The 24,830-nt window shown below is 37.8% G+C and overlaps 1 protein-coding gene across 1 annotated transcript in view; it reads right to left on the reverse strand.

The window, feature by feature from the left end:
• Positions 1-891: 891 nt before the first annotated feature.
• Positions 892-24,830, reverse strand: part of LOC135156114 (eukaryotic translation initiation factor 3 subunit A-like) — a 29,329-nt gene continuing 5,390 nt past the window's right edge. Inside the window, exons 4-19 of the mRNA XM_064107407.1 lie at positions 24,637-24,695; positions 23,244-23,384; positions 22,522-22,730; positions 22,060-22,231; positions 21,123-21,320; positions 20,399-20,515; positions 19,752-19,940; positions 18,657-18,794; positions 17,739-17,948; positions 15,050-15,154; positions 14,743-14,856; positions 14,272-14,394; positions 13,763-13,916; positions 13,032-13,119; positions 12,297-12,386; positions 892-3,231 (exon numbers count right to left, since the gene is read on the reverse strand). Of these exons, the coding sequence (XP_063963477.1) occupies positions 2,082-3,231; positions 12,297-12,386; positions 13,032-13,119; positions 13,763-13,916; positions 14,272-14,394; positions 14,743-14,856; positions 15,050-15,154; positions 17,739-17,948; positions 18,657-18,794; positions 19,752-19,940; positions 20,399-20,515; positions 21,123-21,320; positions 22,060-22,231; positions 22,522-22,730; positions 23,244-23,384; positions 24,637-24,695 (3,257 nt within the window). The 3' untranslated portion in view covers positions 892-2,081. The remainder of the gene's footprint in view (positions 3,232-12,296; positions 12,387-13,031; positions 13,120-13,762; positions 13,917-14,271; positions 14,395-14,742; positions 14,857-15,049; positions 15,155-17,738; positions 17,949-18,656; positions 18,795-19,751; positions 19,941-20,398; positions 20,516-21,122; positions 21,321-22,059; positions 22,232-22,521; positions 22,731-23,243; positions 23,385-24,636; positions 24,696-24,830) is intronic.

The following is a 24,830-nucleotide window of genomic DNA, read 5'->3' on the forward strand; positions in this document are numbered from 1 at the left end:
TTTCCCTTTTTTTCAAATCAATTTTTTTTTGGTTGGAGGGACTTGCCTTCTATAGATGTGATCCATTTTCTATAACTCCGCCAAAGAGAAATCTGTAGTGACTGATCAAATATGATCGGCTTGGACAAATTTTGACTTTGGTAATTTTGTGTTTTGGTAAAAGAAAAGTGAACCAATAGTTGACCTCCCATTAGTCAAATATTTGAAAATGTCGAAGCAACTTTTCAGATCAGATTATGCATGTTATGTAATGTACCTCATTGAAGAGAACAGATTTTAGTGGCCCCAAAAGATTTGACTGAAGCAATGTTACGAGTACAGTACATACTTTTCTGGTGGGTGATTTATAAGTTATGAGCGACCTTACCAACGACTGGTGATCCTTTCTTGTGGTAAATGATACACCAAATTTTCACTGTTTATTTGCCCCCTAAGGACCACCAGTTGTTTGTTAAGTGGCTTGTACATGTAATTTACGACCAGTGGCAGATCCAGGGGTGGGGCGGGGGTGCACATCCGCCCCGTGCCCCCCCCCCCCCCCCCCCATTTGAAAGACAGTCAATATCTGTATTGTAAATATGCCCTTCTTACACAAATGTGCCCCCCCCTTTGAAAGTTACAGCATATATTTTTACTGGATATATATCGTTCAGACACGAGTGAATACCTTTTTTTTTCTTGCTTGTCAATTTTCCTTAAGAAAATGTGCCCCCCTTTGGAAAATCCTGGATTGGCCCCTGCTTACGATTTTTTGTTTGGGTTGACTACCCCCCCCCCCCCCCACGGCTTTGTGAAACACTGACCAGATATATTCAAAGAACAAATGTAAATCTATTGTGGAAATAAATTGAATTACACATTCAAAAAACATAACAAACATTGAATCAATACTTGATTACAATCTTTTATTTATTTAATCTTCTTTTTCTTTCAAAGAAATATTGTAATTAGTATCCAGTAATGTTTATTGATATATGGGTAAAATAACTCTGAAATTAGAATGCAACAATAATTCTGCAATATGGCTAAAATAATGCTTGATAGCTTTTGCTGTTGGTAATAATTGATTATTTATAATCATCTGTAATATTTCTCTTCATTTTCATGATTTAATTTTGAATGCAGTCTACATTTCCTATTCATTCCTTCAATAATAAATGGAAATGGGAAAAAGTAAAAAGATGACAATAAATGCATGCCAATCGAAAAGGCATCTCCTTAGGGTGATGAATGCTTGAAAACCTAATTAGATATAACCATGATAAGGCCATGGTAATCATATGCAGCAAAATGAACATATGATATGTGATATACATGCTACATATTTTCATCATCATTCTGAATCTCAACATAAGAGCAGTACTAATGATAATAACAGATGGACAGAAAAAAAAAAGCAAAAGAGTATTAAGTATTTTGGAGATTCTTAAACTTACACATACTTATATCAAGATTCAAAACTTGTAAAGTTGTATTCAGCTATTGTTTTGATAAAGAGATATTCTGACTTTGGTATTATGAGGAAACATTATAAAGGAATTAATTTTGAACCTTCTGCACTGTTGATAACTATATACAGACATACATTAGATAGAGAGCCCAAGAGTTTATCAATTTGAAAATTCATCAACATTACCATGTATGTGGTAGAAGTTCTATTATGTTAATTCCAACAGGTGATAGTAAATTTCAACTATTCGTTACAGAATTTTTTAGCAGCACTTGCTACAGTACCAGTAAATTACCTTTTGCTTGATATTATGAAAGAAAATGGGAATAGTCACATCACTTAACATAAAAAAAAAACAGTTTTCATAACTGAAAGGAATTAACACAAATACATTTCCTTATCATAGCAAATTACATGCAAACTTTGCATTACAAGGAATGATGTTCAGGTAACACAAATTTCTCTCTCAAAATAAAATTGGCCTTTATAGCTATCTTCATCCATGCAAAGAATAGAGAAAGAGACAAATAAGGTCAAGAAAAGAGTGAATTTGAAAAAAAAATTGCCTTGCCAACATATCCAAAAACCTACTAAATGATGAAATCAGAATTTGGGAATATCTTAACAGAATCTAACGCTTGACAGTGGTCCACCCATCTTCCTCAGTTCCTCTTTGAGGTTCAGCTCTTGGCTGGTTACCACCTCTATCGCCACCTTTATCTCCACCGTGGCCTCGCCAGGTTTGTTCCTCCCCTCGTGGTCTATCCTCGTTTCTCATTGGACGTTGGAAATCCCTTTGTGGCTCAGACCTTGGACCACGGTCTTCATTGCGCCATCCACCACGATCACCACCTCGGTCTCCGCCATACCTGTCACCTCCACGATCACCATAACGGTCACCCCCACGGTCACCATAGCGGCCACCGCCTCGGTCGCCACCATAGCGATCACCACCGCGATCATACCCTCCACGATCTCCACCTCGGTCACCGCCATAGCCGCCACGATCACCACCACGGCTGCTTCTCCATGCTCCTCCTCCTCCTCCATCATCATCCCTAGGAGGTCTGTCATATCCACCTCTTGGTTGACCACCACCTCCTCTCCAATTATTTCTGTCATCTCCATCACGTCCACCATCTCTTCCCCAACGATCTTCTCTCCGGCCAAAATCTCTTGGTGGTTGACCATCATCTCTTCTTCCTCCGAAGCCTCCTCGTGGCCCGTCATCACGACTATAAGACCTCGGACCCTCATCGCGGCGACCAAAGTCTCGTCCAGGACGACCTAGATCCCGAGGTGGGCCATCCGACCTTCTCCAGGGGCCTCTATCTTCACTCGGTTCACCTCTATTACGGTCATCCTGATACGAGGGCTCATGTTTATCACGGAAGCCATCAGGTTCATCAAGACGGATGTCTCGGCTGGTAGACCTTCGGATGTCTACCTCATCCCTTGCACCTTGCCCACGTGCCGCTTCCTCTGCCGCCTCTCGGGCAAGCCTCTCCTCGCGCTCTTTGGTCGCTGGGTGAAACTCTCCACCTTCCTCGTAACGGATGTCACGGCTGGCAAAGCGACTCTTCTCAACTTTCCTCTCTTCTCTCTCTGGTGGTGGGGGCGCTGTTTCCTGCTGTTCCACATCAGGATGCTCCCGAGGCGGAGCCTCCCTTTCTTCTTGTGGTTCCTGATTAGAGCTCTCCCTACGACGCATCTCTTCACGTTGCCTCTCACGATCCCTCCAACCTCCTTCCTTAGTGACAGGACGCCAGATCTCTTTTGGCCTAAGAAAATGAATGAAATTGAAATTGTAAGATGAGGGTAAAAACCATGAACCATTCCAGGTTAATGCTCTGGTGGATGGGTGTCAAATATTTCATTTATTGAAGATGAATGTTGAGTCAATGGGAAACTTGCACTGAATAACATAATCTTTCAATAACAAATCCAAATATATCAGGGGCCCATTTCATAAAACTTGTTATAACAAATTTGTAATAGCAGTTGAAAGCTACTGAAATCAATCAATTTGATTGGCTGATGAATAAGTAGTTGCAGAAATTAGGCACTTATCATTATACATGTCTTTATGAAACAGGCCCCAGGTCTAAAATGCTTACAGATCAATCAGCATCAATCTTACACCCAGTTTAATGTCAGAATTAAGAAAATAAAGCAGAACCAGAGTGTATCAGAGAGGGCAAGTGTTTGTCTCATGGTTAAGTAGTACTCAAAAGAATCTACTAGGTAGGTTAACATCACCTACACTCAAAACTTCACTACTATCGTATCAAGACATGACATGCAGAAATAACAACTTCTGAAATGATCAAACTTAATTCAAATGTAATCCAACAAAATGACAACCCTGGTTCTTGTATTTGTAGGCAAAAATAATATGAACTAGATTTTAATTCGTCATGCGGACGAATTAGGTGGTCTGTCCTTATTCTCGCCATCATGATCACTATTACCATGTTCAAGCAGATCAATATGATCTTCATGATGACAACGGAATGTTCATTATGGATGGAATACTTGTGAAAGACGGGAGATGATAAAGCACTGTGAAAAGGGTCTCTTTGATATATGAAAATACATGTGATATGAAAAAAGTTATTATAATCTGTTTAATCTTGCTAAATTTTATCTTTCATACCTTTTAATTATCATAAAGGATCATGTACGAGGTGGTAAAAAGAAAAAAAAAATGAAAAAAAAAATCATCTTGTTCACCCCCAGGACTCGAACCTGCGCCCCCGAGAACTCAAGTCAAGTGCGTTATCCATTGAGCCACGATATTCCCCATAGAGATTACACGTTCCCATAGAGATTACACGTAAGCAAATTTGAGAATTACAAATCCAATTTTGCAAGCGAAAAAAACGGGCATGATCCTGACATCTGATCGAAAAATGGAGGGCACACTCCCGAAAGCTTAGAATCTCAGCTACATCATACCAAAAGCTCAGGGATAACTAACAAGAAACAAGTGGAATGCCTCTGGCCGTCTCACCTGCATCACGCGATTCAATATAGCAGCAGTGCTGATTTTGAAAACTACTATAACTCGCACAAGATGTTCAGTGATACTTGGTTACTCTTATTTCCACGTTTTATGAACTAGACCAATACACTTATAGAGATATGATGGCAATTCAACAAATACCCCCAACGTGGCCAAAGTTCTTTGACCTTACATGACCTTTGACCTTGATCATGTGACCTGAAACTCGCACAGGATGTTCAGTGATACTTGATTACTATTATGTCCAAGTTTTATGAACTAGACCAACACACTTTCAAATTTATGGCTGTAATTCAACAAATACCCCAATTTGGCCAAAGTTCATTGACCCTAAATGACCTTTGACCTTGATCATGTGACCTGAAACTTGCACAGGATGTTCAGTAATACTTGATTACTATTATGTCCAAGTTTCATGAATCAGATCCATAAACTTTCAAAGTTATGATGGTAATTCAACAGATACCCCCAATTCGGCCAAAGTTCATTGACCCTAAATGACCTTTGACCTTGGTCATGTGACGTGAAACTCATGCAGGATGTTCAGTGATACTTGATTAACCTTATGTATAAGTTTCATGAACTAGGTCCATATATTTTCTAAGTTATGATGACATTTCAAAAACTTAACCTTAGGTTAAGATTTTGATGTTGATTCCCCCAACATGGTCTAAGTTCTTTGACCCTGAATGACCTTTGACCTTGGTCATGTGACATGAAACTCAGGCAGGATGTTCAGTAATACTTGATTAACCTTATGGCCAAGTTTCATGAACTAGGTCCATATACTTTCTAAGTTATGCTGTCATTTCAAAAACTTAACCTCAGGTTAAGATTTGGTGTTGACGCCGCCGCCGCCGCCGCCGTCGCCGCCGCCGTCGCCGCCGCCGTCGCCGTCGGAAAAGCGGCGCCTATAGTCTCACTCTGCTATGCAGGTGAGACAAAAATGGAGATATAGCTCACGAAATAGAGGAATGTAGAATCTAGTTTTGAGAAAAAGTCATGTCCCATAGAGATTACACGTAAAATGAGGAAAAATGACATGCCTCTTTTCATCGCAATTTTACACCATGATGCGTTTTTCAAAATGAAAATTCATGCTAACTGACGAGAAAGAGTACATTCTAAACTACAACATATCGAAATCTGGGCGACAAATGATCAATATTCACGGAGTTATGATCAAATTTGCATAAATTTGATGACGTCATTTTTGAAAAAATAAAATTTTCAGTTTAGGCGCAATTTTGATTACGTCATGATCAAATTGAGGGACAATGGTGACATGAAATCAAATTTAAAACTCATACTCTATCGATATATGAAAAAAAATTGGGGGTCAACGGACTATTTAAAGAGCTACAGTGAATTTTTAATAGGCATGTTTTTGCCCATATAGAGCCTATAGTAAGAGCTCGCGCGCACACGTGCTGCAAAGTTTAACGGGTGTTAATTTCGTTATTAATGGTCGTAGAAGGTTGATCAAGGTATCAAATTGCTCAGAATTATATTATCAATGCAACGATATAAAAAAAACGGCGTTTCTGCGTTGCGTTGAAGGCTTTACGCGCGGAAACGCGCGCGCATACCTGTGCGTGCGCAAATTTTTGAAATGCTTAAAATGACCTGAAACGTACTTTACTTTGGTCAAAAAGTGATTTTGAGCATTTTAAAAATTTGACGAGCGCGTACGCGCGCGTCGTGACCTCCAGGTGACCTTTGATGACATGACCTGTTGACCCTTGACCTGAAGTTGATGTGATGTTAATTTGATTGATTTTTGATAATTGATAATGGAGATATGATCGACAATGTGATTTTACAAAATGGCGCCTGGATGACGTCATCATGACCTGATGACCTTGAAAAAGTTTATTTTACTTGAAATCATAGGGCTTGATGACTGACAGAAATTTGAAGGAAATTGACCATGACGATTTCGAGTGAACGTGTGTACAAAAAAGTGTACGGAAGAAATAAAAATAAACTAGATTTTAATTCGTCATGCGGACGAATTAGGTGGTCTGTCCTTATTCTCGCCATCATGATCACTATTACCATGTTCAAGCAGATCAATATGATCTTCATGATGACAACGGAATGTTCATTATGGATGGAATACTTGTGAAAGACGGGAGATGATAAAGCACTGTGAAAAGGGTCTCTTTGATATATGAAAATACATGTGATATGAAAAAGTAATTATAATCTGTTTAATCTTGCTAAATTTTAAATTTCATACCTTTTAATTATCATAACGGATTATGTACGAGGTATTAAAAAGAAAAAAAAAGGAAAAAAAATCATCTTGTTCACCCCCAGGACTCGAACCTGCGCCCCCGAGAACTCAAGTCAAGTGCGTTATCCATTGAGCCACGATATTCCCCATAGAGATTACACGTTCCCATAGAGATTACACGTAAGCAACTTTGAGAATTACAAATCCAATTTTGCAAGCGAAAAACGGGCATGATCCTGGCATCTGATCGAAAAATGGAGCGCACATTTCCGAAAGCTTATAATCTCAGCTACATCATACCAAAAGCTCGGGGAAAACTAGCAAGAAAAAATGGAGATATAGCTCACGAAATAGAGGAATGTAGAATCTAGTTTTGAGAAAAAGTCATGTCCTGTAGAGATTACACGTAAAATGAGGAAAAATGACATGCCTCTTTTCATCGCAATTTTACACCATGATGCGTTTTTCAAAATGAAAATTCATGAATACTGACGAGAAAGAGTACATTCTAAACTACAACATGTTGAAATCTGGGCGAAAAATGATCAATATTCACGGAGTTATGATCACATTTGCATAAATTTGATGACGTCATTTTTGAAAAAATGAAATTTTCAGTTTAGGCGCTATTTTGATGACGTCATGATCAAATTGAGGGACAATGGTGACATGAAATCAAATCTACAACTCATACTCTATCGATATATGAAAAAAAATTGGAGTCAATGGACTATTTAAAGAGCTACAGTGTCGAATTTTCAATAGACATGTTTTTGCCCATATATGGCCTGTAGTGAGAGCTCGCGCGCACACGTGCTGCAAACTTTAACGGGTGATAATTTCGTTATTACTTGTCGTAGAAGGTTGATCAAGGTATCAAATTGTTCAGAATTATATTATCGGTGCATTGATATAAAAAAAATTGGCGATTCTATGTTGGAAGATGCAATTACGCGCGAAAACGCGCGCGCATGTGTGTGCGCGCGTTTTTTGCAAAATGCTTAAAATGGCCTAAAACGTATGGAAAATTAATTTGGAACGAATTTGAGCATTTTAACATTTTAATGCGTGCGTACGTGCGTGTCGAGGTGCGCGCGCAGAATTTGATGAAATTTTTAGTTGACCGTTGACCTGAAGTTGATGTATACCAAATATAGTTGATTTTTGATGACTCGTTATAGAGATATGATAATGACCTGATTTTTACAAAATGGCGCCTGGATGACGTCACGATGACCTAATGACCTTGAAAAAAGGATGGCACACTTCCGAAAGCTTAGAATCTCAGCTACATCATACCAAAAGATCAGGGATAACTAACAAGAAAAAATGGAGATATAGCTCACAAAATAGAAAAATGTAGAATCTAGTTTTGAGAAAAAGTCATGTCTCATAGAGATTACACGTAAAATGAGGAAAAATGACATGCCTCTTTTCATCGCAATTTTACACCATGATGCGTTTTTCAAAATGAAAATCCATGTTAACTGACGAGAAAGAGTACATTCTAAACTACATCATATCGAAATTTGGGCGAAAAATAATCAATATTCACGGAGTTATGATCAAATTTGCATAAATTTGATGACGTCATTTTTTAAAAAATGAAATTTTCAGTTTAGGCGCTATTTTGATGACGTCATGATCAAATTAAGGGACAATGGTGACATGAAATCAAATCTACAACTCATACTCTATCGATATATGAAAAAAAAAATTGGAGTCAATGGACTATTTAAAGAGCTACAGTGAATTTTCAATAGACATGTTTTTGCCCATATATGGCCTGTAGTGAGAGCTCGCGCGCACACGTGCTGCAAACTTTAACGGGTGATAATTTCGTTATTACTTGTCGTAGAAGGTTGATCAAGGTATCAAATTGTTCAGAATTATATTATCGGTGCATTGATATAAAAAAAATTGGCGATTCTATGTTGGAAGATGCAATTACGCGCGAAAACGCGCGCGCATGTGCGTGCGCGCGTTTTTTTGCAAAATGCTTAAAATGGCCTAAAACGTATGAAAAATTAATTTGGAACGAATTTGAGCATTTTAACATTTTAATGCGCGCGTACGTGCGCGTCGAGGTGCGCGCGCAAAATTTGATGAAATTTTTAGTTGACCGTTGACCTGAAGTTGATGTATACCAAATATAGTTGATTTTTGATGACTCGTTATAGAGATATGATAATGACCTGATTTTTACAAAATGGCGCCTGGATGACGTCACGATGATCTAATGACCTTGAGAAAGTTGATTTTACTAGAAATTATAGGGCTCGATGACTGACAGAAATTTGAAGGAAATTGATCATGTCAATTTCGAATGAACGTGTGTACAAAAAAGTGTACGGAAGAAATAAAAATAAATAAAGAATAAAAATAAATAAAGAAAGAAAATTCTGGCGAAATCAATAGGTGATCTGTCGTTGACAGACCACCTAATAAATAAATAAATAAAGAAAGAAAATTCTGGCGAAATCAATAGGTGATCTGTCATAGACAGACCACCTAACTAGATTTTAATTCCACATGTGGACGAATTAGGTGGTCTGTCCTTATTCTCGCCATCATGATCACTATCACCATGTTCATGCAGATCAATATGATCATCATGACAACTTAATGTTCATTATGGATAGAATACTTGTGAAAGACGGGAGATGATAAAGCACTGTGAAAAAGGTCTCTTTAATATATGACAATACATGTGATATGAAAAAAAGTAATTATAATGTGTTTTATCTTGCTAAATTTTAACTTTTATACCTTTTAATTGTCATAAAGGATCATGTACGAGGTGGTAAAAAGAAGAAGAAAAAAAAAAAAAAAATCATATTGTTCACCCCAGGACTCGAACCTGGGATCCCAAAGACGCTAGTGAAGTGCGTTATCCATTCAGCCACGATATTCCCCATAGAGATTACACGTTCCCATAGAGATTACACATAAGCAAATTTGAGAATTACAAATCCAATTTTGCAATTGAAATACGGGCATGATCCTGGCATCTGATTGGAAAATGAAGGCAACACTACCGAAAGCTTAGAATCTCAGCTACAACATACTCAAAGCTCAGGGATAACTGACAAGAAAAAATGGAGATATAGCTCACGAAATAGAGGAATGTAGAATCTAGTTTTGAGAAAAAGTCATGTTCCACAGAGATTACACGCAAAATGAGGAAAAATGACATGCCTCTTTTCATCGCTGTTTTACGCCATGATACGTTTCTCAAAATGAAAATTCATGTCTACTGAGGAGAAAGAGTACATTCTAAACTACAACATACCAAAATCTAGGCGAAAAATGATCGATATTTACGGAGTTATAATCAAATTTGCATATATTTGATGACGTCATTTTAAAAAAAATGAAATTTTCAGTTTAGGCGCGATTTTGATGACGTCTTGATCAAATTTAGGGACAATGGTGACATGAAATCAAATCTACAACTCATACTCTATCGATATATGAAAGGAAAATTGGGGGTCAACGGACTATTTAAAGAGCTACAGTAAATTTTTAATAGGCATGTTTTTGCCCATATAGAGCCTATGGAAAGAGCTCGCGCGCACGTGTGCTGCAAACTTTAATGGGTGCTCATTCCCTCATTAATGATTGTAGAGAGCTGATCGAGGTATCAATTTGATCAGAATTATAATCAATAATAGATAGGCATAGAAAAAACTGAATTTATGCTGCGAAAACGCGCCCGCATATGTGCGCGTGCGCAAAATGTTGAAAAGCTTAAAATGGCCTAAAACGTACCAATAACTTTTTATAGGCCATTTTGAGAATTTTGTTTGCTTTGACGCCGCGTACACGCGCGTCATGACCTTTATATGACCTTTAATGACATTGACGGATGACCGTTGACCTAAAGTTTATTTGATGCGAATATGATTGATAATTGATGATCCGTTATATTGATATGATCAAATTGAGAATTTTACAAAATGGCGCGTAGATGACGTCATCATGACCAGATGACCTTGAAAGGCTTAGTATGCCGTCTCTATGATAGACTCTATATATGACAGAAAAATCAGTCAAATTGATGTAGCCAATTCGGAGAAAAGTTGGCGACAAACATAGGTGATAAGAATAAATAAATAAAGAAATAAAGAAAATTCTGACGAAATCAAGAGGTGATCTGTCATAGACAGACCACCTCAAAATAGGTGGATCAAGTCCAAAAATCAGCTCTACGCAAAAGAAGCATGGCGCCGTCAGTATAACATGGCTGGGCTGATTAAATCTTGTATCTCAAAATATAAATATTTTGATGACAGCTCAGAATAAGCTAGATTTTAGAGTTACATGAATAACATGGGTAGCAACCATTAGTATCAGGAGACTAAACACAATAAAACACTGCAGCCATTGCTATATTTTTGAAATACCACTTTTTCTAAGCTGCCCTAATTTTTTTAATTTTTTTTGGGGGGGAGATATGAGGTATTATCAGCCCAGCTGCGATGTACGTCTTATTCCAGGTAATCATGATCCACATGCCCACACAACGTTATCAGTTCCAGTGATATTTCAGCTTAATTTTCACAACGCAACATCTACATCTACAATGAGATGATATCAACTGGCCTTCATTTACAGGCTTTCATTGTTGCTTACTGCATCACTGAATGATCAGATACATCTGACTGGTGTAATGGCTGAATATTTTGTTTTTGGTAAGAGTGCACTTGCAAGGCTACAAAAATCATTACACTTTTTTCACATATAAATATATATATACACACACACATACATAAACTGGGTTCCGAAAGAAACTGATCAAACTTAACAAGGGCACTGCTCAAATTTCACTCAGATAAAATGAACAATATTTTTACACAGGCTAGCTTCAATAATCTTTACTAAGCACATGTCAATAATTAAGAGATTGGTTCAATCACAGAGAGGCTATTGCTCCTCACATCAATTGGTTTCAGAAACCAAAGTCACAAAATGGCAAAGAATAGCAATGAAAATTAGATGGGATTCAACAAACTTCCCAAACATTCACAGGCATGTTTAAATGATTGGCTTAATCACAAAGAACCTACAGGAAGATAAAATACAATTTTCTGATGACTGGAACAATCACACAGCCACACACAGATCCTCGGGGGATGTCCAGGTAAGCGGGGGATAATCCTTTCTTTTGCCATTTTGTGACTTTGGTTTCTGAAACCGATAGATGTGAGGAGCTATAGCCTGTCTGTGATTGAACCAATCTCTTAATTATCGACATGGGCTTAGTAAAGATTATTGAAGCGAACCTGTGTAACAATATTGTTCACTTTGAATGAGTGGAATATGTTCAGTGTCCTTGTAAAGTTTAATCAGTTTCTTTTGGAACCCAGTTTACATCAAGATATTTATTATATATATATATATATATATAAATATTTCTTGCTCTCGTGCTGCAAAAGCAGTTAGACCACCTACTAGTGTCTGATGAAGCTTGCCATCTTACAAGTAAAACTTTCCAAAGCACGTTACATTTCACAATTTTGAAGAAAAAAAAAGAGAACAATTTCTCATAATGGTTACTGGGGTTCGCTGAGTAAACTTACCTTTCATCACGCCAGCCCCTTTCAGGTTCAGGACGCACCTCTCTCTCTTTTTCTTTTTCTCTCATTTGCCTCTCTTCGATCTCTCTCATCCTGCAGACAGGGAACAAGAAGAGAATTGGTTATTTGATTCTTCAAGCTTCTCAGTTATAGTAAGCCCTCTAAGAGGGTAGTTAACAAGGTATGGACGAAGTTATTCATATATAAATGCCAGTTCTGGAAACGATTCCAAAATGAGTTCATAGAGAATACAATCATAAGACCACCCAAGTTTCTGTATGTATGAATTTAAAAAATATGTGCCAAAAGATTCTAGAAGCATGTAATTGCTCAAAATTTACAAAACAAGCATAAAATCTTAGCAAAATGTCAGGTTTTTTCCAAGCAATAATAATAATACACACTCCCACATGTGCTTATCTGTTTTGCTCTTCTTCGGATTATATTTCACGATTTCACAAATTTGAACCACTGCCCCGTTTCATAAAACTTGTTACAGTAACAAATTTGCATTAACAGTTAAAAGTAACTGAAATGCTTCAATCTGATAGGCTGACAGTAAATTTGCTATAGAAATTGTCCATATGTTACTATAAGAAGTCTTTATGAAACGGCACCCAGATCTATATCTACGACGGAATGGTGACAGTTCACCTTGATCATGAAATCATTTTCTGTTGCAACCACATTAGTTTAGTTTTACACTGAAATGAAAGAGATTGATTTGCTATAACTAACCTAGCTTCTTTCTTTTCCTCCTGCTCCTGAAGTTTCTTAAGTTGTTCCCGGTATTCAGCTTCAGCTTGCTGCTGCTCAAGCTCACGTACTATCAAACAAATAAGAAAAAGGCAAAAAGATATTCTTCTAAAAACCATCCAGAAATATGGACAATGAACTACAATCAAGAACTACACAAACCACAGGAATTACCTTTCATTAGCTTGATTTTGCAATTAAACATCTCAACAACAATCATTGTGCCCGGTTCAGAAATGTGAAGCAAGTTTCAGGAAGGGTTTCTTTTGCAACTTGATACAGGAGTGTGATTTTTAGAAAATGTGGCCTCTTCTCAAAAAGAAATACCTTTGAATACTGTTCAGGGGCAGGTTTCACTGAAAACACGGTTTGGACTTGGAATCATGGGGGCAGGTTTTACTGAATACTGGGCTCAGACTTGGAATCATGGGGGCAGGTTTCACTGAAAACTTGGCTTGGATTTGGAATCATAGGGGCAGGTTTCACTGAATACTAGGCTTGAACTTGGAATCACGGGGGCAGGTTTTACTGAATACTCAGCTTGGACTTGGAATCACAGGGGCAGGTTTTACTGAATACTGGGCTTGGACTTGGAATCACGGGGGCAGGTTTTACTTAATACTCGGCTTGGACTTGAAATCATGAGGGCAGGTTTTATTGAAAAGACGGCTTGGACATGGAATAAATGGGGGCAGGTTTCACTGAATACTCACCTCTCTTTGCCTCTTCATCCTTGCGCTGCTGCTCTTCTTCAGCTTTCTCCTTCAACCACTTGGCTCTACGGTCCTCCTTACGTTTGATCTTACGCTCCAAGAGACGTTTGGCTTTCTCTTCCTTTACCTTCTCCTGGAAACCAGCAAGCTTCTCCTGTTAACATCAACAACAACAAAATGAAAAGTTCTTGAGCATTATGAAGATTATGTCATAAGTCAGAAAAAAAAAAATTGTTTGCCATAACGTAAAAACCAGCATAGGAATGAGTAGGGTGACATGCGATTTCTAGAGTCGCCCCTAGATACCGCAATATTTTTAAATATTTAGAAAATCAATATTCTGCATACAGTAGAATGAGTTGCATTTACTGCATAGTTTCTTATTGTGCCAAAAAGTAGCCCTTGAAATGAAAGAAATATCCAGCAACATTAATCCATTGCCCCGATGTGAAAAATTTACTGCAAACGGGCTGCAGAAGACTGCATGATTGGTTTCATGGAAGGCTCACCTGATAGAGGTTAAGACGAGTCTGTCTGAGCATGTTGAGGAAGTCTTGACGGTCATCATCGATGCGAAGTAAACGTTGCTTGGTCACCAATGCCTGCTCACGCTCCTTCTGCATCTGCTTCACCTGTATCAACAAAAAGTCAGCAAGGCTTGTTAATCCTAGGTAAATGATGCACACAACAAGATTGCATTATGAATCCAAATCATATGCCGCATCTAAACCATTAAAGTTACCAATCTTGTAAGTTCAGAGGTTCATGTCTTCAGTACATATTTGCTTTATAGGGATGAGTAAGGAATGAGAAAGCAAGGAGCAAGGTTTTGAGCTCAGACAGTAGCTCTGTTAAGCATTGGGTCAAGGGTCATTACATTTAAGAAATTGACCTCAGGGCAGAAGTAACAGTCATTTAATTGCTTTGACAAGAGATGGTCAACACTCATGGTCAAGAGTCAAACTCTGCTGGTCGCTTACCCGTTCCTCTTCCAGTTGATCCCAGAGCTCACGATCTTTCACAGTCAGCTCAGAAGCTACCTCCTCAAGAAGGGGTATCTCTTCAATACGCTTGGCCCGGGCAAAGTAATCCACCTGGGGGAAAAAAGGCCAAAAGGCATATGAATATATGAATCCTAACAGAAAGAAAGATTCCGAAGAAAAAGAGGCATCGAGCTATAAATAAGAGAAATTCACATAACCGAAAATGAAACAATGGGGTAGAAGAAAGATCAAAGTAGCGAACATGATATGGTGAGAGCAAAAGAACAGGATCTAAAATATCTACCTTCTTCTCCTGTGACTTGAGCTTGGTTTGAAGTTCTTTCTTCTCAGCTTCTAGTTGCTCTACATGCTTCTGCATAATCTGATCAGCATCAAGCTTCTCCAACTCCTATAGAGAGAGAAAGAGAGAGAGAGAGAATAACACATTTAAATATGATCTTGATTACCACTGTAATTGTAAAAATCAATTAAAGTTCACTTAGAATTATCAAGTGCACTTCAATACCAAAATGATAATCATCATCATCGTCATTGTAATCATTATCATAGTCCTAAATCATTATCACAGTCATCATTGTCGTCATCAAATCTTGATCTATTACCCTCATAGAGATTTGGAAGATGATTATCTAAACATGGTCCACAAAATTTGTAAGGTTATTATCAAAGCAACAACCTTACAATATGGCAATTTTACAATGAAATTGGGATAGCTTCCGTAACTGGAAAGGCCGACAACTTTACACCAGTTTATTTTTGCTAGTTTTGCCTATCCAAAATGGCCATAAAATCAACTTCTGTATACTGCTATTTAAGCCTGAGTCATATGATTATTTTGAAAACCGGTGTTCGACAGCTTTAATTCGATCGAACATCGATGCATCGAATATTGAAGGAAAATTTAGTCTTTTTTTTGCTCCGGCCGTAGCGTCGATGCGCTATGCATGCATATATGCGTGCACTGACGGTATGCGCTGGCGTTGGCCGGGTGATTGCACAAGAAGATGACAGAGCAAAGTTCGTTTGTATTTTCCATGATCACAAAACCCCCAAAAAAGGTCGGGGATCAATGCAGAATTCTTCCCAAAATATCTTCAACAATGATATTTGCAGATGACAACATATAAGTTTAAAATGAAACAATAATAAAGACATGAATCACGCAGAGTCGATCCGAATGATTTTCGGTCAACTAGCATTCGCAGCCCAGACTCGCATTCACCAGCCCCGTCCGCAACCCCGTACACTCACCCTCCCGAACGACAGGCGTGCTTGTCAGCGCCCGCAAACAAGTGCAACCAACGGAGAGCGCTGTAACTTGCCTGAGATTGTGTTGTTGGATCCAAAATGAGCTCCAAATAAATTTATGGAAATAAATACGTAATTTTCTCTGAATGGTCATTTGAATTGCTATTCAATGCTGATATAACGATTGTGAGGAAAGATTGGGGAATATGAGTTATGACGATGTTCGAGAATTAATCCTGATAATGACAATCCATTTTTTTTAGACACACGAGCATCCGATCGATATACGAATTTTTATCGAATCGAGCCCTAAATTCATATAAATTATTAAGATTTAACAAGATTTTATTGTCATACTTAGAATATTGAGGATGTCAGCAAAGTATGTTTTGTTCATATGGAAGAATTAATACTGGCATTATTTCTATTGTTATTCCATCTCTGGACGTCTCCGACGAGCTCCGAGAAAAGAAGCACAATGCGCATGCGTGTTCGATGACATTTGACATATTTTCCATTCATGAAATCAGAGCCCAAAGTTGGGCACAAACTAGCTTCAAATTGATGGGAAAAAAATATCAAACGCAATTTTCTCTGTTTTGTCATGTAAAATGTTATTATATGGCGATGTTACGATCTTGAAAAGAGTTTTTGCATGTAGACAATGTTCGAGAATCAATCCTGACGTGATAATTATTTTTTTTTAGACAAGTGCACTCACTCAATTCGATCGTCATGAGATGTCCGCCATTGAAAATTGAAACGAAATACAAACGTTTCACATCAAGCTCTAAATTCATATTAATGATTATCATATGCAAATTATTGTTAAATATTACGATTAAATAATGTTCTGTGGTCATGATATTAATATTGTTCATAAAAGCAAGATTTATTTTACGTTGATCGCGTCAATTTTCGGCCATTTTCTGGTTTGATTAAAGAACAGTACTGCGCATGCACGATCGATGGCCATGACTTCCATTCATGAATTCATCGTGCATAAATTATCTCGGCACGAGCAGACGAGTAAGACTTGAACTATGATCGAAATAAACTTCAAATTAATGGTGAATAGGCATCATAATTACACAATCGTTTTCATTTTGGGGGCAATAGAAATCAAGTAAGTAGCAGTCAAGTTGGACATTACTGATATTTTGATGATTGATTGTGTGAACCAAACGAATCGGCCGGCCGACGTTTTTTTTTTTTCTTTTTTTTTTCGATGCACCGATTTTGCAAAATCTGCACCGGTGTTCGATGACATCGATCAAACACCGATTTTAAAATCGATTCGACTCAGGCTTACTGCTATTACTAAACATGAAGACATATTATTGTATGTTTGCATATCGCTGATCTTTGGGCATCACATTCACAAATGGTAATAATGATTTATGCATACCATAGAAAGACAGATTCCAGAGTCCCGTGCCACAAAGGTTAGTGATTATTCGTACGCTTGATTTTCTTGATCATTTAAAAAAAATGTTCTATGATGATTGCTAAGCTTTGTGCTACAGACCCCTGATCTAATCATTTCCGTGGATGCCCATCTGTTTTACTCACTGAGCCTGAAAAGAAGCTAGAAGCTGTCAAAGCTACATATATAAAGCCTGAAAAAGCCCCAAATAAGAAACTGTCATGGCCTAAAATCAGGAAAAAGACTTGATATATCGGTATATCCACCATCCAAAAGTATTTTCAAGGGTTCAACAAACCTCTTCTTCATACATAGAGAAGACCCTTGATGCAATGTTTGATGACTTGATGGCATTGATGCGTTCCTTGGCATGCTTCCTGCGTATCTCTTCCATGTCTTCCTGCTGCTTACGACGAGCCCTCTCGGTGGCCTCCCGCTCAAGACGCTGCTGTTCAGCGTTGCGTTGGGCTCTCTGTTGCTCCTCAATCATGTCCTGCTCTGCACGTTCCTGGAAATGACAGAAGTAAAAACTAGTCAGTAATCTGTCACTGTCAATGAACATTTTGAACACAAGAATTATCCCTTTGTCTTTGACCATTCCAACGATAGGGGGCATGAATGATTGGAAAGTAAGTCAATTTTTTTCAAATTCAAATATATTTTTGTCTAATCTCTTTATTTTTTTATCTTGGGTTGAAGTTTATGTTACTACTAGTTAATGGAATAATTGATGAGAAGTGCATAGGACAAAAAAAATGTTCTAAATATGCCATAATTTGTATATCAGCACTGTATTCAAAAGCATGAAGTTGAACAAAATGTGGGTCTTGTATGAGACATGGTTTCACAATATCTTGTAGAAAGTTGATGAACAGTGCAAAAGACAGAAACTTGTTCGAGATTTGCAGTAATTTGTATTCAACCATCCATGTTAAAAATGAAAAAACTAATTAAAGTAAATTTTGAGATAAGATTCCAAACACAAACCTTTTGTCTTTTAGATACAAAAATATCTCCTTTTGCTATTTCTAACATTAGTTATTTACAACAAGATTTCATCGTCGTGTCGGAGCAAGAACACCTGTGGCAAAACATTTTTGCAAAACACCCTTACGCAATGCACTTACGCATGCTGCTAAGGGCATTTTTGCGTGCGTGTGATGCGGAAAAATGTGGTATTAAGGGCATTCTTGCATCGACACATTATAGAACATACCCTCTGGACGGTAAGATTCTCCAATCTTTCCTTCCTATCCTCAATGATCTGTCTCCTAACCAAGATGGCATCATGGTCCTTACGAGCAGTACGCTGATAGTTATGGATGACCTGGTGCTTACGGTTCACCTGATCTTCCTGTGGATAATAGAAAAGAGTATAGCACTTAGATGATTCAAGAGAAACATTATAGGGTGTAAACTAAGGCATAACAAAGAGTAGCTAAAGCATGGCTGTCTCTACTTAAAGGAAAACCAGCGGGTGGAAACTACACCTTGAACATAAGTATTTGTATCAACTGGTGCCTGTCGCATGTTCAGAGAGTAAAATATTGACACTGAATTGTGGTACCTGTCTTGTGATAAGGTTTCTAGAAAAAACAAAATGATGATATCCTTTCAAATGTTGTTCTAGGAATCAATGGAATCAAGAGCTAGTGGGCAATTTTCTTTTAAAAAAATATCAAGAACAAGTGGGGCAACAATTGTCTTGATTCCAAATAGGTAGGGTGAGCCCCGCTTGTACCCTGGACTTAAGAGAGCCCTGAGCTGCAAGTGTATTATGATAAGAAATGCTTTAAGAACAGCATTCATCAATATTCATCCTTTATCACTACAAATAATATGCCAATAACAATATAGATAGTATGATCAGTATGGTCACATGCCTAAAAATAATATTACTGATGATCATGTGCCAAATAATTTGATAAAATAATGAAAAATCACAAGAAGCATTCTCTTATAATTACAGAACAGTGATGTTGGTAAATTAAGTTGTTATGTAAAACCAAGAACCACAGTAGACTCTGTATTGGTTGAATCTCTAAGGACCAAAGAAATCTGGTCAACTAGTTTCTCACAACTGTCTGAAAAAATACTTCCAAGTTAGGCAATTAATCGACAAGAAAGGTCAACATTTGCAGTTTCTACTATCCGTAAAGAGATTCATCCGATTGGTTGAAATCAAATAAAACAAATTTTCATCTTTCCACAATCAATTTTGTTTTTACTTTGTGAGCTTTTGCCAACTCGTAGACTCTACTGTAGAGGACACTGGTAAAAAAAAAAAAAACAGAGATCTTTGAGACCGTACCTCAATCTTCTCATGATCAATGAGGCGCATGGCCTTCACGAGGGCGCTGGACATCTGGGTGAGCTGATGACGGATCTGCTGTGAAGGCATGTCCTGGATGTGAGGTCCTTCTGGTTCCTGGAGCTCATACTGAGAAGAGGACAGGTCTGAACCAAAGACTAGGCACTGGCGAGCATGGTCCATACGAACCTGTGAACAAAATATATCAAATGTATGAACATCAATAAGGTGACCAGGTTTGATGCAAACTAGCTATCTATCCAAACCAGGATGCTACATACTTCTTAATTCTATGTCTTTATTCACACTAACATAAATAAACTAAGAGCATTGTGAATTTGAAAACTTGTCTTTTTTTAAAGTATATTTTTATAGAATAAATATGATAATTCCAAAACAATATGCTTAGCATGATAACATTAACAGAAGGTTGATTTGAATGACCAACCTTAAGCATATGGAAGTTGAGCACATTATAATGGCAACCATTTCTAAAGCAAATGGATTAATAAATGCTCATGGAAAGCACAATTTCATCTGTATTCAAACTTCAGTGTAGGGTAAAACCTTATTTTTAAAAAATCAAGGACAATTTGAAGAGATTTGTGATGAATTCAAAGAAATGTGATCAGAAGATGTGTTGTTACCTGGACAACTCCGTTCCTTGCAGCATCAACCACCATCCTTTCCAGATGAAACTGAGATGAGAACTGAACCAAGGAGTAGATACGTGACATCTTAATAGTTTCATACACCTCAGACACCTTTGGAGAGAAAAAGATACATTTTTATGACAGAATCTCAATGATGGACATTCTTTCGCTTCATACAATTACCAGATAATTTTCTGATCAAAGGCATGCCAATACAATCCACCTTAACCAGGATATGAATTTCGGTGCTTACATATTCAAATACCTTTCCGATGGAACAAATATACAGAGAGTGTAGCAAATACAGATTCTTTGCTTGCCACAAGATCCAGTCATGTAACATATCCACAAAACCAAACTGCTTAGCAATGATTGTTCTCCATACATATCCTACCACGTAGCCATGTCCTACACCTTATGCAAAATAGTCCATTTCAACATTTGGGCATTGCAGCATGATTTGGACCCTGTACATTGTGGCTCAGAGTCCTAAGATTAATCCCCTACACATGCAAATTTCAGCTGTAATATGATCTGAAGACTAGACTTTGTGGCTCATAATCCTAGGAACAACCCCTAGTCTCATGATGGCATTGCCCCACTTAGTATTTTTCTACAACTGTCACAAAGGTCAATTAATTTTATCTTTTGTGTGTTTCAGCAGAAGGATTTGAACCCTACACCTTGTGGCTCACAGTCCTAGAGCTCTAAAACCTACCTGCTTTAGGAGTCTCATGATGGCATTGTCCTGGAGAGCAGGTACATACTGAGCCATATCAGCCTCCTTGCTATCCCTCAGGTAGTCCAGGATACCAGACACTCTATCAGACAAGTGCAGGGGGTGGAACTCTACCTCGAGCCACTTAAATAGGTCGTGCAGCTGAGGAATCACGTGGGGCACCACATTGTACTTCACCTGTGCGATTCAAAGAGGATTCTCAGACGTAAACCACTCCTTACGTTTTGAATTCCTAATTCTATGCCACATCCTTTCATTTGTATATTTGTGAACTTGCATGGGTTGATTTGAAGATTTAAGATACAATGAAGCTTACCCAAATTGTAGAAAAGAGTAAAAGTGATTGCAGAATGAATGAATTTGGCCAAAACCGTTGTCACGGGTTGTCAAAATGAAAGTCTTCAATCGTAGCTTTGAACCCAGTAATTATTCCCATACAAGACAATAGAATTTTCAACAGAGGATACATCAAAATGTTTCCTTGAAAATGAAATATCATTTAACCCTATCTTAACTGGGCTATTTCAGACCAAAATATACGGGGGGGGGGGGGGGGGATCTCGGCCGTTGATCGCCGCGAAAATGTGCACGCGCGTAGAGCCGGATGTAAACTGCAAGACTGTATAGTGAAATTTTCAAAAATTAATTGCTTATATTTTTATCAATTAATTATGCAAATAAGCGTATGAAATTTGCCCTAATTTAGCTAGTAGAATGCTAATTTCTGGTGAAATTTAATAAGGGTTAAGTACTATTACTGCCTTCAATCTATCCTCAATGAAGAAGGTACTGCATATCTCTTACATGGCTTTGAATAAAATGCATTTTTCTTTGTTTAGATATCAAAATACTTACAAATCTCAAACCATATTTGCCCAAGATGAAATCTGAATACAATTAGAATAGTAATTCTTACCAGTTCTTTGATGAGTTGACGACGGGTTGGGGTGGACTGGAGACCAAGAAGATTAGCAAGCTTCCGTTGGTTCTCTGCAGCAGTGTTACCCATGTCTAGCATGTCTCCAATATCATTGCGGGGAGGAGAGATAGGGACAGATAGGGTGGCAAGCAACACTCGGGAAGCCATTCTGCAACATTAAAAAAACATTGGAAATATCAGTCACTTCAATAAAGGAAACAGAATGCCAAACTTCCCACAAATAATGTCTTTTGCGAAGGATAGATGAAAGTATGCACCTGCACATACTCTGAGTGACTCGTGTTGCTTCACTCCATCGATGTACTTTCAAGCGCTATCCACTAGCAACATGCACAATAAAAAATTCTCTACTTGATTCCCATGGTGTATTCCTTACAGGGTTAGCCGAGTTGCAAACATGGATGGAATCATGTTGATGACAGGTCAAAGACTACTTACTTCTGGACTTCCTCAGTGGTGAGATTCTTCCTGTGTTCCCTAGAGAGCTGAAGAAGACGATGCAGGGCACATGCATGGAACAGACCATTACCAGACTTCCAGAAGACCAGACCAAGCTTGTGGTAGTAGTTAGCCATCATCTGGGGCTTTGGAGACTTCTTGGAACGTCCCATCAGGTTGTGGATGTCCTCCACAGCTTTGTACGCTTCCTGTGTACAGAAAGTAAATGAATTATGTATTTATACTCAAAATTGGTGTGGTGTTAGGGCATAATGAAAAATTGTTATTTCCAGCCAGAAAGAAACTGCAGAACAAGCATTCTCGTAAACTATATTCCAACACACCACATTACCAAACAATTACAAATATTCTTTGCAATTCTTCGATCAAAATTAATGAAAGAATATGAAATCTATCTAGAGTGTGAGTGTAGGTCACACTTTAATACTAATACCTACATTAAACTGAAAGTGATCAAACTCCTGATGAAGCTAAACAAACCATTTTTTTTGGCGGGGGGGGGGGGGGGGGGGGGAGGGAGGTGGGCATTTACTTTGGACTGGGGTAAGCGAAAACTACCCAAATAATTTTAAGTAGAGGACTTGATTCTATTATCATAAATGTAACATATCTCTTGTATTGTTACAAGACGCCAAGTGTCCCTACATTTTGTCTAGGAGATTCAGAGAGTACAGTAACCAATGAGTTACAATGTGACTTACTTGCCAAAGCTCCATACTGATTGCTGTATCAAGTTGGAAGAGACGAGTGTCCAGGTGAAGCTGTTGACTCTCCGCGTTGTTCAGGTTGATAGATGTGGCCTGGTTTTGATGCTTCTCTATCAAGTTCAGATGATTACGCAACTGCAACGGAATCAGTAGAGTGTTTTATGAAGCGTCCCATCATTCATTTTCACTAATAATTCTTTCTGAGTCAATCAGATAGAAGGATTTCAATAGCTTTTATAACAGTTTTTCAGTAAAAATCACAAGACGACTTATTTCATACATACATAACATAAATACATAACAGGTACTTATATAGCGCTTTACCAAAAATATGATCAAAGCACTTTACAATGAATAACTAATAATACTAATAATGGAAATTACATCAAACAGCACAAAATATCTATCTACGGGGACTGGTGCCTGATCTTAATAATGCCCATGAGAAGTTTAGCAGATCTTGACAGTGAGAATAAGAGCGAGACAATATATTTCACAAATATTATTCATTTGGGGAGTTATCCCCTTAATCTTACTTCATATTTATTGCTGGTGGAATTGTCAACAGATGTTTACATTCCATGCACTTATGCATTTGACATTTCTTGGCAATTTATAAGCAAAGAATATCTGTTTGGTAGTCCTAGCGTTTCGTTTTGGGGGGAGGGGAGGTTACAATTAATTTTCTTATAACAAATAAGGTTAAAATATCACTGAAAGGAGAATGAAACTCTTGGAGCAAGTTAGCTTTGGTGAAAGCAGAAAAATCAAAGTCTAAGATCAACAAAAGTTTGAGTAAAATAGGACTAGCAATAGAAGAGTTATGAGCATTTGAATGTCGAGATCACTAATGCTATGGAGATCCTCCCATTGGCAATGCGACCAAGATCTATGATGTCACAGATGAAAAACTCTCCCCTTTTGGACACTGAAAATATACCCCAAACATCTCTTTCTGCTCATTCTAATCATATGACAAACGATTCATAAATGATATAATGTTGTGAAACCTCTGTACTTGTCCCCTCATAAAGAGAACACCTCACCTTGTGATAGACTCTCTAAAAGTGAGAATATAAGTGAAATAGGTACTAAAGTAATGAGGGAGTTGTACGTGTGTGACATCACAGATCTTGGTCGCATTGCCAATGGGAGGAACTACATGGCATTAGTGATCTCAATATTCAAATGCTCATAACTTTCTTATTATTCAGTCAATCTTCCTCAAACTTTCAACAATATGTTTCTTTGATTTTTCTCTTTGATATGGATTCAGCTGGTTTCAAGGGTTTCATTCTCCTTTAAGTAATTCTAGAGCTACAGATGCCACCATGCAGAGTTTATGATTTCTTTCAGTTGGTTCTCAAATTGCAGTGGATATACTTACATTATCACATAACTTGCGGAACTCAGTCTTCCGCTGATACTTCTGACAAAACCTGAAAGCTGTGGGATGGAATAGATGAGAAATATCTTCAGTCACGTTTTATTTCATTATAAAAACAAACCTGCTACCTTAAACATTCAAATCATATTTTATGTGCCAAGTGTAGCTCTATTTTACCTCTTCTGTTCATAAAT

This window comes from Lytechinus pictus, chromosome 12 (genome assembly GCF_037042905.1).
Source record: "Lytechinus pictus isolate F3 Inbred chromosome 12, Lp3.0, whole genome shotgun sequence".
Lineage (NCBI taxonomy): Eukaryota > Metazoa > Echinodermata > Echinoidea > Temnopleuroida > Toxopneustidae > Lytechinus > Lytechinus pictus.